This window comes from Ilyonectria robusta, assembly GCF_021365365.1.
Source record: "Ilyonectria robusta strain PMI_751 chromosome Unknown BGZ61scaffold_7, whole genome shotgun sequence".
Lineage (NCBI taxonomy): Eukaryota > Fungi > Ascomycota > Sordariomycetes > Hypocreales > Nectriaceae > Ilyonectria > Ilyonectria robusta.
Genome location: NW_025764441.1, coordinates 752,239 through 765,026, shown reverse-complemented (window position 1 = coordinate 765,026; position 12,788 = coordinate 752,239). Strand labels below are relative to the sequence as shown.

At 55.5% G+C, this 12,788-nt stretch overlaps 4 protein-coding genes across 4 annotated transcripts; 1 reads left to right on the top strand and 3 right to left on the bottom strand.

Annotated features, from left to right (window-relative positions):
• Positions 1-374: 374 nt before the first annotated feature.
• On the bottom strand, positions 375-1,726 carry BGZ61DRAFT_349568 (cytidine deaminase-like protein; the record flags this gene model as incomplete). Its single annotated transcript, XM_046240155.1, has 2 exons — positions 375-1,410; positions 1,482-1,726. 2 exons carry the CDS (start codon positions 1,724-1,726, stop codon positions 375-377), a joined length of 1,281 nt encoding a protein of 426 aa, XP_046106024.1.
• A 3,616-nt stretch (positions 1,727-5,342) lies between these two features.
• Positions 5,343-6,023, bottom strand: BGZ61DRAFT_574244 (uncharacterized protein; the record flags this gene model as incomplete). The annotated part of the gene is made up of 1 exon (XM_046256152.1): positions 5,343-6,023. One exon carries the CDS (start codon positions 6,021-6,023, stop codon positions 5,343-5,345), a length of 681 nt encoding a protein of 226 aa, XP_046106023.1.
• A 2,156-nt stretch (positions 6,024-8,179) lies between these two features.
• On the top strand, positions 8,180-10,148 carry BGZ61DRAFT_348744 (6-phosphofructo-2-kinase-domain-containing protein; the record flags this gene model as incomplete). The annotated part of the gene is made up of 3 exons (XM_046240092.1): positions 8,180-8,271; positions 8,386-9,238; positions 9,291-10,148. 3 exons carry the CDS (start codon positions 8,180-8,182, stop codon positions 10,146-10,148), a joined length of 1,803 nt encoding a protein of 600 aa, XP_046106022.1.
• Positions 10,149-11,098: 950 nt separating this feature from the next.
• On the bottom strand, positions 11,099-12,754 carry BGZ61DRAFT_448917 (WD40-repeat-containing domain protein). The gene has a single exon (XM_046245531.1). It carries the CDS (start codon positions 12,616-12,618, stop codon positions 11,281-11,283), a length of 1,338 nt encoding a protein of 445 aa, XP_046106021.1. The 5' UTR covers positions 12,619-12,754; the 3' UTR covers positions 11,099-11,280.
• Positions 12,755-12,788: the final 34 nt, after the last annotated feature.

Here is a 12,788-nt window from a genome sequence, read left to right as displayed (position 1 = left end):
TACATCGTGTCTGGCATCAGGCACCAGTTGTTTATATGCATGCTCTGCTCGTCTCTGCTCAAGCTATTGTTACACGACCCGCAGCGTCCCCATTCCATCCCTACTCCCGGAGCACAGAGGCCTATCTAAACCCTCCGCCTCTCCTTGAACCAATGCCCCAGTTGGTAGTAGACCAGAATAGTAACCCTCGTCAAACATTGGAGGGCATCCGTCTTGCCGCGTTTCACGCCCATCTCTCTCGGCCAGTGACGGGCTGCGTCTAGTGATGTATTGATATTATGCGGCCGCTCTTGCGTTGCCGTATTGTTGCTCCCGGCTCCTTGCCTGGTGCTCGGGAGCGAATGAGTCTCGTATGGACCTCGGAGGTGGTAATCCTAAACATGAGTGGTGGGGTCAAGAGAAGGCAGGTCGGGAACGGCCTCACGTTCCCATTCCCATGCCATCAAGCTCCAGTTGAGCTCGCGTCTCCAGAAGAGTCCCAGTCCTCGTCCACCTCCATCAGGACGATCATCTGAGCTCATTCCTCCGCTGCGAGGCATGTGATTGCAAAATACGGCCCTCCCCATGCGCGAATGGAGAATACCCATCGAGCAAGCGACACATGGCTCGTGGGTGACGTAAAGCTCTAGACCATGGCACAAGTAGCCGTCCTTATTCGGGTGATCTTGCTCAAAGCACCGCCTCTCCAACTCAATCAGGGGGGCATCTTGGAATGCGTCGTAGTCGAGATTCGGGACGTTCACTGGACGACCAGCGACCCGTCGTTCGTGTCGAACTAACTTCTGGGCAACCATGCTAATAGCTCGGAGCACACAGTGAGTCATCGGATTGCTCGAGCCAAACGGATCGTCGCTGTACTCTTGATGCCAGCGAGCGTCCCCGGCAAGACCGACGAGTTCTGCCTTGGCTCCATCTCTCTGGACGATGACGGCTCCTATAGCCTCGCCGATTCCGGATTCCTTGGCCTGGAGGGCCACACGGTGTGCCAGCGCCATCCATAGTGAGGCATCTTCCTTGACCTCGTCAGTCCCACGAGCCACTATGCTGGGGTGAGGACCGAGAGGGTTATTCTTTCGATACACCGTCGGCCAAAATTGTGACGACCACATGGCAGCTTGGACTTGGGACGTTGGTGCCAGCAAAGGGATGGAAATGACTGAAGTGAACAGATCCTTGTCGAGCCCTTCAACGCTGGTCATGGCATTGGTCAGATCCTCCCGAGTGAAGTCTTTGACCTCTCCAACAATAATATAGATCCAGGTTGATTTTGCGGTATGGATCTGGCGACCTGCTGGGGTGTCATTCATGAACTGAGTCTTCAAGTGGGCAGGAAGATCAGCGGGTTTGGCGCATCTGCGAAGATGAGGTAGGGGATTAGCACTAGCATCGGGTCGCATGTTACGCAAGGCTCTAAGAATATGTTAGTTGTCAACATCTATGGCAGATGCAGATGCAGTTGAGGAGGGTGGGGGCAGACGAACGAGATGACATCGTTGGCCAGCTTGGTGGGAGCTCTGGTAATCCAAGCCTGCACAATAACGTGGTCTTGCCGGACCTCTTGGGTCGTTTTGAGGGGAATCAAGACGCCACGTCGAAGGTTGTTTGGTTTTAGGTCGTCGATTAGAGGGTTTGGAGCGACCTCACAAGGTCCGTTGACCTCGGGCTTGTTCGTCGTCGCCGTCTCCCGTAAGGGCGCAAGCCCGTCAACAGCTTCAATTGTCGCCATGTCTGCGTGATTGGGTGGTGGTCTAACACCGGGTCAATCAAGCTCTATGCCACGGTAAGTTATACATCCGGGAGTGGCTTGTGCAACGTCCGACACTCACAACTGAGTTAAGATTACACCCGGTTCTAGGGTGCGAAGTGCTCAAGGAAATCCCCCGAATCTGTGATCATATGCAGCCGGGTGATCAGAGTTATGAAAGGGCGTTGAGGAAGGGCGTTGTGAAGGGAGCAAGTTGGCAGAGTCGAGTTGAGGAAAGCTGAAAGGAGAGGGGAAATTGAGAACCTGATTACTCAAGTCGTGTTGCGATGAAAGCGAGTGCAACTGGGAGATACAAAGTATCAGCCAGGTTGCTCTTTCCCGTGTCGAGTCTTCCGAGAACGGCTCAGGTGGGTTTGGGCGAAACGCAGACGTGTGACTGTTATCGTGAGGTTCTGCCACCCTAGAGGCAGGTGCCGTGGCTCTCGTTTTCCTTATCGTAAGACAAGTTTTCCAAAGAGCCCTTTTGGGGTGATGCCGGGGTGCCCTAGTAGGACGTAGAGCGTTGAGGTTGTGGTGCTGGTGAAAGGTTGAAGAAAGCGTAGTGAACTCTCGAGTCAATCTACCTACCTTAGACCTTAAAGTTTGTGCCTGACAGTGCTGGCAGCTGGCAACATAAAACGGTTGGGTGGGCGGCAGCTGACAAGGCAGAAAGCCGATAATGTAAGCAATTTAATACAGGTCTCGAGGCTAGAACACAGTCTGAGGCTGCGTTTGACTGAGAGTCCTGAATGCGAACTGAAATGCAACCTCACCTGGCATGAGCAGGAGCCAGGAGCGTTGTTCAAACAAAGAACCAGCACTCACAATTCGGGTCTTGGTAATTGCCAGTAGCCTACAGGGTCTTTGTTTTGTGGTGGAATCACGTAAAGCAAACCTGGGGAATCAAACAGGGAAACTGGAGCTCTGTACCCGCACTGTACATTCTCTTCCGCTGGTTGATGGATATCTGAAGTTGACAATGGTTTCTCTCCAGTGGATCTGTGGCGTCAGAGCAGACAGCGTGTGGCTGACAATGCACAGCCACCTATACGCCCAGGGACTGTGGGTCTCGTAAGCCACACGGGACTCGACAGTCCGAGTCACATAATCTTGTCACAACAATCGACATGCACAGTAATCTTTCCCTCCCCGCGATGGAGCATCTACTAAAAGTTGCCCCAGATGGCTTCTTGGCCTGACGTGAGAACCGATCTCCAGACTCAACCCCGCCTTTGAGCATCTCACTCTTGCCATCATGCTCTGATAGTATCCCCCACCATGCCCACCATGGCGATGGCCACTGTCTCTCACTTCAGCAACACGGAACCGCACAGGCGATGAGTGACGAAGGTGATATGATCGGACTCTAGCTCATGTATGAAGCTCGGTTTGGCAACTTGGTACGTATGATTGTTCCCACGTGGGATTCACAAGCTGGGCTCCGAGGTGGTCAAGCTCACCCTCCATCTCGGCCTCCAACTCGGCCTCCAACACAAACAGGTCATCGCCAAACCCCGCTCTCCCCACCCGATGTCGAGCCCTGGGCGTTGGAAGGTTGGGGTGATTGCATTGCCTTGATTTGGGAATCTCCGTCGCTACCTGCAGCAACCTTCATTCCCCGCACCGCATCTGGTGCCGTCGCGCCGGCGACCCCTCCAACCGTTGGAAGAATGTGGGTGATACATGTGAAAAGAATGGGGAAGCTGCGTGTGTCGAATGGGGGTTCCGGGCATTGAAGCCCAAGCGAGCCTGCCAGACTGGACGGCGGAATTCGATGGCCGATGCAACTGGACTATTGTTTTGAGATACCCATAGCATGGAAGCATTGATGGGACCAGTCACCAATATTAATTGACGCGCACTTCTGCATGTCGGTCGATATTACCCACCCCTAGCCTGCACGCACAACACCAGCCAGAACTTTGGCCAGCTCCTTAGCGCTAGTTTGTCCTGGCTGTTCGCCAGCGGCTCGAGCATCCCTCCGGAGAGCGGAGGCCCACTAGGAGCTCTCGGAAATGTGATGTATCGGCGTTTACCATGAGACCGACCGTCTCACTTGTAGGAGAACAAAGAGCTAAACTTAGTGCATTACGAAGAGACCAAACGATAAGGGTCTAATAAGGGGCTCGTTGGGACTGAAATAAACCTATCCACACACTGTACCACATTCCTAGCTGGTGCGCACCTACGGAGTATACTTGTTGGGGACGCTGTCAAACTTCCTGCCCCAGGCTTCGTGGAATATGAGATGAGACATGAAGCAATAGGTATCAGAGACTGTCAGAGATTGGGGCGGCAAGGTCAGTCGTCGGAGAATTCGCCCGAGGTGCAGAGAGGCTGCTGCAGGTCATTACTGGCAACGGGCCACAAGTGCCAATATAGTAAGACTAGCTGATGAGAGACAATCAATGCCTGTGGATTTTTCACATGATGGCAACTCCTCGAATCCAGGGGGAAAGTTGGGATTGAGTCAAGGCGACTGCATGGCCTATCGGGACTACTCCCGCCTCAAGGTAGGGCCTGTGCCTCTGAGTGTCGAAATTGACAGCCTGATGCTGGGAGCATCCAAACATGTCAGAGCACGTCCCCAAAAAGAAACGAAAGGGAGACGGCAAAAGGAAGACCGAGACAGTGGTTCGGCTCGTATTTTCCCTTTTTGTGTTATTTTAGGCTGAGACGATAATGTCAAGGCTTCCGGGACTCATCAGACTCGAAAGGTTGGAGCATGTCTGAATGCCTTTCTCGAACGACAGGCCAGGGCCAGCGCGCCGGGGAGAGCTGGAAGACAGGGAGGCAGGTCCAGCGCGGCGGGCCAGCTCATTACAAACGGGGGACTTGGACAGGCAATGCCAGATGCTGACCAGATGTTGGGTGTATGGTGGGCGTATGCTGGCCATATGCTTGCCGCGGTTGCTTGGCCATCAGAAGCAGGCGAGCAATGAGAGGCTCGGGAATCATACATCCGCCCGCCTCAGCTTGCCTGAGCCCATCGAGGGTGACTCAGAGAGACGGCCACAGCTTGCCATGCGCCATGGGCTGCCGTGGCTCTGTGGCAGCCGTCTTACGAATACTCAGAGGTAATTTTAACTGCACAACACATGCTGGCAAGGTGGGGGACTCGACATTTCCCCCCTTTTGACAATTTTTTTTCCCTCTTCCCCCCCGCAGCGGCGAAATCGGACCTCGCTAGTTTGTAGCCGCGAGCGGGCTGGGCGATGACTCTTTTAGGGTTGATGTTTCGTGGAGAGGTTTGAGCTCCTTCCATTGCCAAAAAAGAAGGTCCTGGTCCGCAGTAGCGTGCAGACTTTTGGGGAGTGCCACAGCAGCTTGACTCGATGCGGCCTAGGTACGCTCAGTGACCTCCTAGCCTAAAGGGAGAAATGGGGATGGGTCTCCGCTGGCGATGGGTCCACGGTGCCCTGGCTGCATTTGCATTCTGCGAACAGATTGCGGCGTCACTAGACTGCGTGTGGTGGACCTGTGGTGTCTCCAGCATCACTTCGCCTCGCCTTGCCTCGTTTTGCCTCGAGGCTTTGACAGCGTGTATGGAGGTGCATCGTATGTCAAATGGGGCTGTAACAAAGGACAACAATGGCAATCATGACCAGTCTCGAGGCCTGTTCCCGAGAGTCCGGTGCTCCCCCCCGAAGCGAAAGGAGACGGAGACTGGCGAGTCACTGGCGAGCGTGCCACGGCGAGCGCCTCGGTGAGTTTGGTGGCAGACGGGGGCCAGCACCCAGTTAATGCTCAGCGTGTGGGAGCTAGCTATGGTGGATGGGCTCATGGCCCCGCGCCACCGCGGTGACCCAGCCGGGAAAGGTAGCGGAAGCTCCGCCGGGGTGCGCTTGGCGGCTTGGGACTCTGGGACATCTTTGGGGGTCGTTGGGAATTTGCCCTCATGGGGGCCCAGCGAGCTGGAGAGGACACCCCGGCGAATCCAAGACGCTGTCGACCTGGGTTCTGAGCAGCGGCTCACTCGGGGCGAATCCGATGGGCGGCGGAGGAAGGCTTCTATTTCCCAGGATTCCTGATGCCGTGCGAGACATGCCATGACATGACATGCCATGATGACCTGAATATACGGTACATGCGATGGGAGGTGGGAGGGACTAGGGCCAGGCGGGCAGACGACCGTGGATCTTGGGACTCGGACGGAGGATCTTGGGGGAGCAGTTATCTGGGTCCTTCGCACCCCTCGATCTCGGCCAATACGTATCGCCGGCACCTCCAGCATGTCCCCGGAGAGGGGGGCAGGTAAGAGGAAGGGTATTTTCCACATGCAACGCCGCTGGCGCTGGAGGTGCCAGGCATGTACAATGATGTAAGTCGGTCTGGACGGAGAGCAGGCCGAGCTGGGTCCTGGCAGAGTGGTATCGCACAGGTATCACATTTTCTCCATCGCCCGCCCACACACACACTTTCACCACAGGCCGCCCAACTAATACGGGCGAAGCGCCATGGGACTAAAAGATAGCGAGGGAGGAGGATGCGTACGAGGACGGTGGAGGGTATGAATGGTGGAGGGTGGATGGTGGATGGATGCTCGGTACGTATTGGGCCGCAGGTTCTCGGTCAGGCCCTTCGTGTGAAACCTTGAGTACAAGTCGACCACATCCCCTACCTCGATCGCCGGGATGGACAGCTGAAGCACAGCGACAAACCTGGAAACAGCTTTGGTACATTTTCCCTGGGATCGTCACTCATCATTCATCATCCAAGCCCACCGCGCGACCCGGGGCCACGGACCACCCAACATCACCTCACTCTGCCTCGCTGCTCTCCTGACCAGGACGAGCACCCCCGTCAGGGCAACCAAACACCCAAGCAACCGTCTTGATGAGCGTTTCGATGCGACCACTATAATACAGGCTGCCTCTGGCTCGACCTGCATACAGGGCCCGTCCTGATGGGCATAGCCTGAAAACCCGGTGACGTATCCAACATCGACACGACAAGAACGATCATCACAGCATCCCACGGGGCAATATACGTACGCCAAGTATTACGGTCAGAGAGCAGAAGGCAAGACTGCACAGCCGGGCAGCCTCACCGACACGAAACGAACAACGCAACGCATTCCCTGACGCTGGACGCACGCACGTATTACGTCGAGCGACTCCTAAAAAAGAAGCACCAATATACGAGGGTCTGAACTCAACGCCCAACAGCGACCATCTAACTCATTTACCCTTCGCGCCTCAACACGTCCTCGCTGTTACTCCTCACATTCAACAACTTACAAGCCCGTCTCCAGCCAAGCCCTACCTACAGATAGCACCAACACCATTCAGGGTTATTCTCCTCGCTTCTCCCCTCCCCACAAGCACAAGCGCGGCATCCCCGACAAGCGCTACGACTCTCCCACCTCCAGCTCACCTCGAACCTGCTGCAAGCGGCCTGTAGCGCAGCCGGGCACCAGAAGACAACACCGAGAAGAGCCCCGAACGCCCCGAAAGCGCCACGCAAGCTGGGCCACCCCACCACGGCCGCCCACTGACGTCCTCGAGCCTGCAGCGCGCAGCGAAGAGGGTCAGCGCGCCAACGAAAAACAAACCTGCACGCTCCCCACCACTCACCATCACTCACCACCGGTCGTGTGCTGGTGGTCAACTGGAGCTACCACTGGAGTCCACTGGAACCCACCTGCAGTCGCCCCCTGCGGCCCACTGCGCCCACCCAGCAAGCCGGCTTCGCTGGGGCTGTAATCCTTGTCGCTGGATTGGACGGCCAGCCACAGTCGGTAGCCGCTGCTGCAGCTGCACCAGCGCGGGCTCTCAGGGCTCACCCCGACAGGGCTTCCAGGGCCCTCACGGCCTCCACGGCCTGCACGAGCGCCCCCAACACCAGCAGCAGGCTGCGACTCATCGCCTGGAGCCCTCCAAGTCTTTCAGGTCTCTCTCGATTCGGAGCCGAGACTCCCTTGTTGCCCAGATGCCTTCAGCTGTTCCCGTGTCCCCAGCAGGTGTGTCTCATCCTTATTTCTCTGTTCTTAACCCTCTACCCTCCTGATCGGCGTCATCGCTTTCATAAATGCTTTTTTTGCCTCTTGCCTCTTGCTCATAGACTTTGCCCCCCGCATCAACCTGTTTGTCCTTCCACGATCCTGTACTTCGAAACCTCGCTGGTCGCATTCTGCCAACCCGCCTCCTTCCTCCTCCTGTCCTACATCCAGCCTCCTCTCTCGACCACCACCACAAAGACGTCGACGCAAGCTTACCCGCCTTTTCTCTCCTCACAGACGCTGGTCGCAAACAATCAAAGCAGTCGGCACTGGCCAAGCTTGTCATGCATAGCCTCCTCGGTCTCTCGCCCTCTTTCTCGCCATCCTCTCCGGTGCCGTCATCGTCGTCCACGGCTGTCGAATCCGATACCAATTTCGCCGTCCTGCCTCCCCCCGCCGACGATGACCACCTCCCTCCTCCAGCATTCCCTTCGATGGCCGCTGCTCTGCGCGGCCTGAGTGATCTCACAGATACACCTCCCTATGCGCGCAGCGTCACCTCTACGGCGCCCAACTCGCCACGCATGTAAGTGTGCCCCGTCAGCTGCATCACTGTCGCAAAGCCACACAACCACCGGTTTCGGTGGTTGATGCCCCGGCGATCCCCATTCTGCAAGCGTCGCGCTGACTCATGACCCAGTCCCCCTGTACGACAGAATTCCGGCAGCCAGACCCCTCGAGTGCGCCCCCATGCCACAACGCTCAACATCCCGGGAATGACCCGTTCGAGGGTCTCCCCCGACGGAAGAATCCCCCGCCGCGATGTCGCTGCCAAGCTGGTCATTGTCATGGTTGGTTTGCCTGCGCGAGGAAAGTCGTACATCACGAAGAAGCTCCAACGGTACCTGTCATGGCAACAACATGACTCGCGCATCTTCAACGTCGGCAACAGAAGGCGTGTTGCTGCTGGCCGCAAGGTCCCTGTCCATCCTAATCTGTTGCCAGAGCCCGGCCATCTCGACCCTCCAGTTCAGGCTGCTGCTATTCTCTTGAATGGCGTGCCCGCGCCTCAGCTTGCGATGCCCCTAGAGGATAGTGAGCCTGACGTTCTTGACCTCAATGATGGCGAAGGCAAGGAGAAGGATGAAATTGATCAGTCTGCTCAATTTTTCGATCCCAAGAATACAACAGCTGCCGCGATGCGAGAGCAAGTTGCCATGGAGACATTGGACGAGCTACTGGATTACCTTTTGGTTAGTGGTGGTGCCGTCGGTATTCTTGACGCCACCAACAGCACCGTGGAGCGACGCCAAAACATCGTCAACCGCATCCGGCAGCGAGAACCTAAGCTAGGAATTCTCTTCATCGAGAGTATTTGTCGCGACCCTCAGGTTCTCGAGGCCAATATGCGACTAAAGCTATCGGGTCCCGACTACAGGGACAAGGATCCTCAGCAGTCTCTTGAGGACTTCAAGAAGCGAGTCGCTGCCTACGAAAGCGCCTACGTTACTCTCGGAGACTATGAGGAGCAGCATGATATGCAGTACATCCAGGTTTGTTTCTGCTATCCAGCGATTCATTGACTACCTCGCTAACTATCTTTAGATGATTGATGTTGGTAGAAAGTTGGTACAGTACCGGCTCAAGGGCTTCTTGAGCAACGGTATCAGCCACTACCTTGCAAGCTTCAACCTTGCACCCCGTCAGATTTGGATCACCCGGCACGGCCAGAGCGTCGACAACGAACTGGGAAAGCTGGGTGGCGACTCACCTCTAACTGAGGTCGGCCACTACTACGGCCTCGCCCTTCACAGATTCATCACGCACAAGCGTAAGCAATGGCTTATGGAACAGACCAGTAAGATGGCCCAGGCTTCCTTCCCACCTCTACCGGGCGACAATACGCCCCCTTATCCCGAGTTGAACCGGGATTGGGATAACAAAAACTTTTGCATTTGGACATCGATGCTTTCGCGAAGCGTGGACACGGCCGAATACTTCGAGGCCGATGATGATTACGACGTCAAGAACTGGGAGATGCTCAACGAACTGAATGCGGGCCAATTCGAAGGCATGACTTATGCCGAGATTGCCAAGAGCCACCCTGATGAATACCAGAAGCGAGCGAAGGACAAGCTCAACTACATCTATCCGGGGGTAGGTGGCGAGGGCTACCTTCAGGTTATCAGCCGCCTGCGCGATATGGTTCGAGAGGTTGAGCGAATCGAGGATCATGTTATGATCATTGGACATCGCTCCGTCTGCAGAGTCTTGATGGCTTACTTTATGGATCTCTCGCTCGCGGATATTACTGACATGGATGTCCCCCTGGGTATGCTTTATGCGATTGAGCCCAAGCCATACGGCATCGCCTTCCACGCCTACAAGTACGACGAGGCACAAGGATGGTTCAATGAGATGCCCAACTACCGACCACAGAAGGCTGCTCGTCACAGCATCTAGGTCATCACCTCGCCGCCAACGATTTTCTCCCGGATTTCATCCGGCGTGTACAACAATAACAACCACTTCAACATCAACAAAAACAACATCAAACATCATAATACTTCGAATCACGGATAACCGGACAGCTTTCAATTATTTTTTTAAACGGAGTTTGGACAGACATGGGTCTTACGATGCTACGCAACAGGGGGACTATCGTATATCAATGGAACGGGACGGCGACATAACAAAAAAAGACGGCGGCATGGGCGTTTTCCGTTCGATTGATAAAGAGATACCTCCGATCGCGTGACAAACCTTGCGGATCGGCTTTTGCTTTACAGGAGTTTGGATGGGATTTCTTTGGAATGGAAAGGGATTTCTAAGATTGAGTCAGCTCGGGCTGCGGTCTGGTCTGGGAGTACACTACATTTCACTTACAAAGAGTACTCTGGCGTTGTTTTTTCTCCGTCCTTTGACTTCCTCGGCTGGGCGAACAAAGAGGATACGTCCTGGATGGGATAGATGGTGGACGCAACACAACACTGCAGCGTCAGGCAACGCGCGAACAGACAGATGAGCCGCTCAAAGGATCGCTTGCGGAACATGGGAATCATCGCTAGTGTTTTGAACAGCAAATATATACATCTTTAACTTGATTTTCACACGTGATTGACACAGGAGCCCATCAGACATGAAGTATTGCTCTTTGCACAAGTACTTATTCTAAATAATGATCATTGATGCACCTAAAGACTAGTTGAGAAATATGTGTGAACACGCCCGATTCTTTGCATTTGCCACTCCCAATAATGGTTTTATTCCATGTATTAGGTAGGCTAGGTTTAATCTCCAAGGTAACCCGCGTGCGAATAGCAATGTGTGAGCGAAGAGAAATACTCAAGATATCAAGTCACAATATAATCATAGTACGATTTCCAAGTCACGGAAAGATGTCAACTGGATTGTGGGAAAGAGATTAGAATTTCTGATTAGAAACTCCCGTGGTATATCTGTACCAAAGATTTTAACTAGCCCTGCAAAACCTGAACGCCATGCGATGCCTGCCATGCCCGTTGCAACACGCCCAACAAAACCCAATTCTTTTTGGTTCGGATCTGACAATTCAAGCTCATATACATAAATTCCTTTACTTCTCCTTGGCCATAATCATCTTCTCTCTCTCGCTCTTCCTGCGCTCAAACTGCTTCTTGGAGTGACGGCGCTCGTTTTCCTCGCGGCGCTTGATGCTCTTGAGCTCCTCGGTCTTGATCTCGTTGGCCTTCTTGAGGACCTGGGGAACGTGGCGGTGACGCTTGATGCGGCGGATCTCGGGCATGTGCTCGAAGCGCTCGACAAGGGCCTCGTTGTACTCGAGGGCCTGACGCTGTCGGGTGGACTTGATGCCCTCACGCTGGGAGGCGTTGGCACGCCACAGGCGGATGTTGCCGTCGTCGGAGCCCGAGAGGACATAACGGGCGTCGGGAGTCCAACGGGCAGACATGACACGCTGCATGCGCTTGGTGTGGTAGACGTCGCGCGAGTGGCCACGGTCGCGGTTCCAGAGGCGGACGGTACGGTCCCACGAGGCCGAGACAAGCTCCTCGCCAGTGGGGGAGAACTCGACGTCCATGACGGCGGCGACGTGGTCCTTGAGAACGTTGAGGGCGCGGTCGAACTTGCGCATGTCGAAGAGGTAGATATTGTGGTCCTCGGAGGCGGCTGCAAAGTTGAAGGCCTCCATAGGCGACCAGGCGATGCGGTTGCTGGCGAACTTGAGCACCGTCTTGGTCACGGGGGTCGAGGTACGGAGATCGTAGATGACGACGGAACGGTCGTTGGAACACGATGCCAGAACTGAAGTTTCGACGTAATTGAAGGAGACGTCTGTGATGGTGTCGACTGACGTGGGCCAATGCAACACCTCAGGCGCCGCGGTTTGTCGCTCCAGGTCGTAGATAGATATCACACTCGAGGCAGCGGCAAAAGCGTTACGGGAGCGGTGGTGCGACAGGCTGGTGAAGGCGCCGGTGCCGAGCCACGACGAGATGGGAGCTGCCTCGCTGGGGGTGTGGTAGGGATCGAAGAGCTTGATAGAGCGGTCGGCACCGCAGGTCAAGAGCTTCTTGTCCCGCGTCCACTCGAGGCCCTTGACGATGTTCTCATGGGCCGTCGTGTGCCAGATCTCGTCGCGGTCCGCCAGGTCCCAGACCTTGACGACGCCGTCGCCGCTACCGCTGGCAAAGTGCTCGAGAGAGTTGGGGTCCTTGGCGATGGAGTAGACGCCGTCGACATGGCCACGGCCCAGCTGGCCGATGAAGGGCTGGGCGTGCATTCGCTCGAGCTTGACGGCGTTGAGGGCTCGCTTGTACTCTCGGGCGCGCTCGAACGGGTGCAGCGCCGAGTCGAGGTTGCGCGGCTGCTTGGACACATTGGACCCGGGCGCTTGGTGGGCCGACACCGAGCGGCTGAGGGCCTTGATCTTCATGGTTGCTGGTGTCTGTTGACGCTCGCTTGTTGAATAAGAGCAGAGCTTAGAGGCATTCGACGTCGTCTCTACAGTCAGTTCTCGCTGCTCGACAAATGGCGGGGAATTTTTTTTTCTTATCGTCCCGGGCGACCTAGCATGCAAGGCGATAAGCCTCCGGATTAGTAATA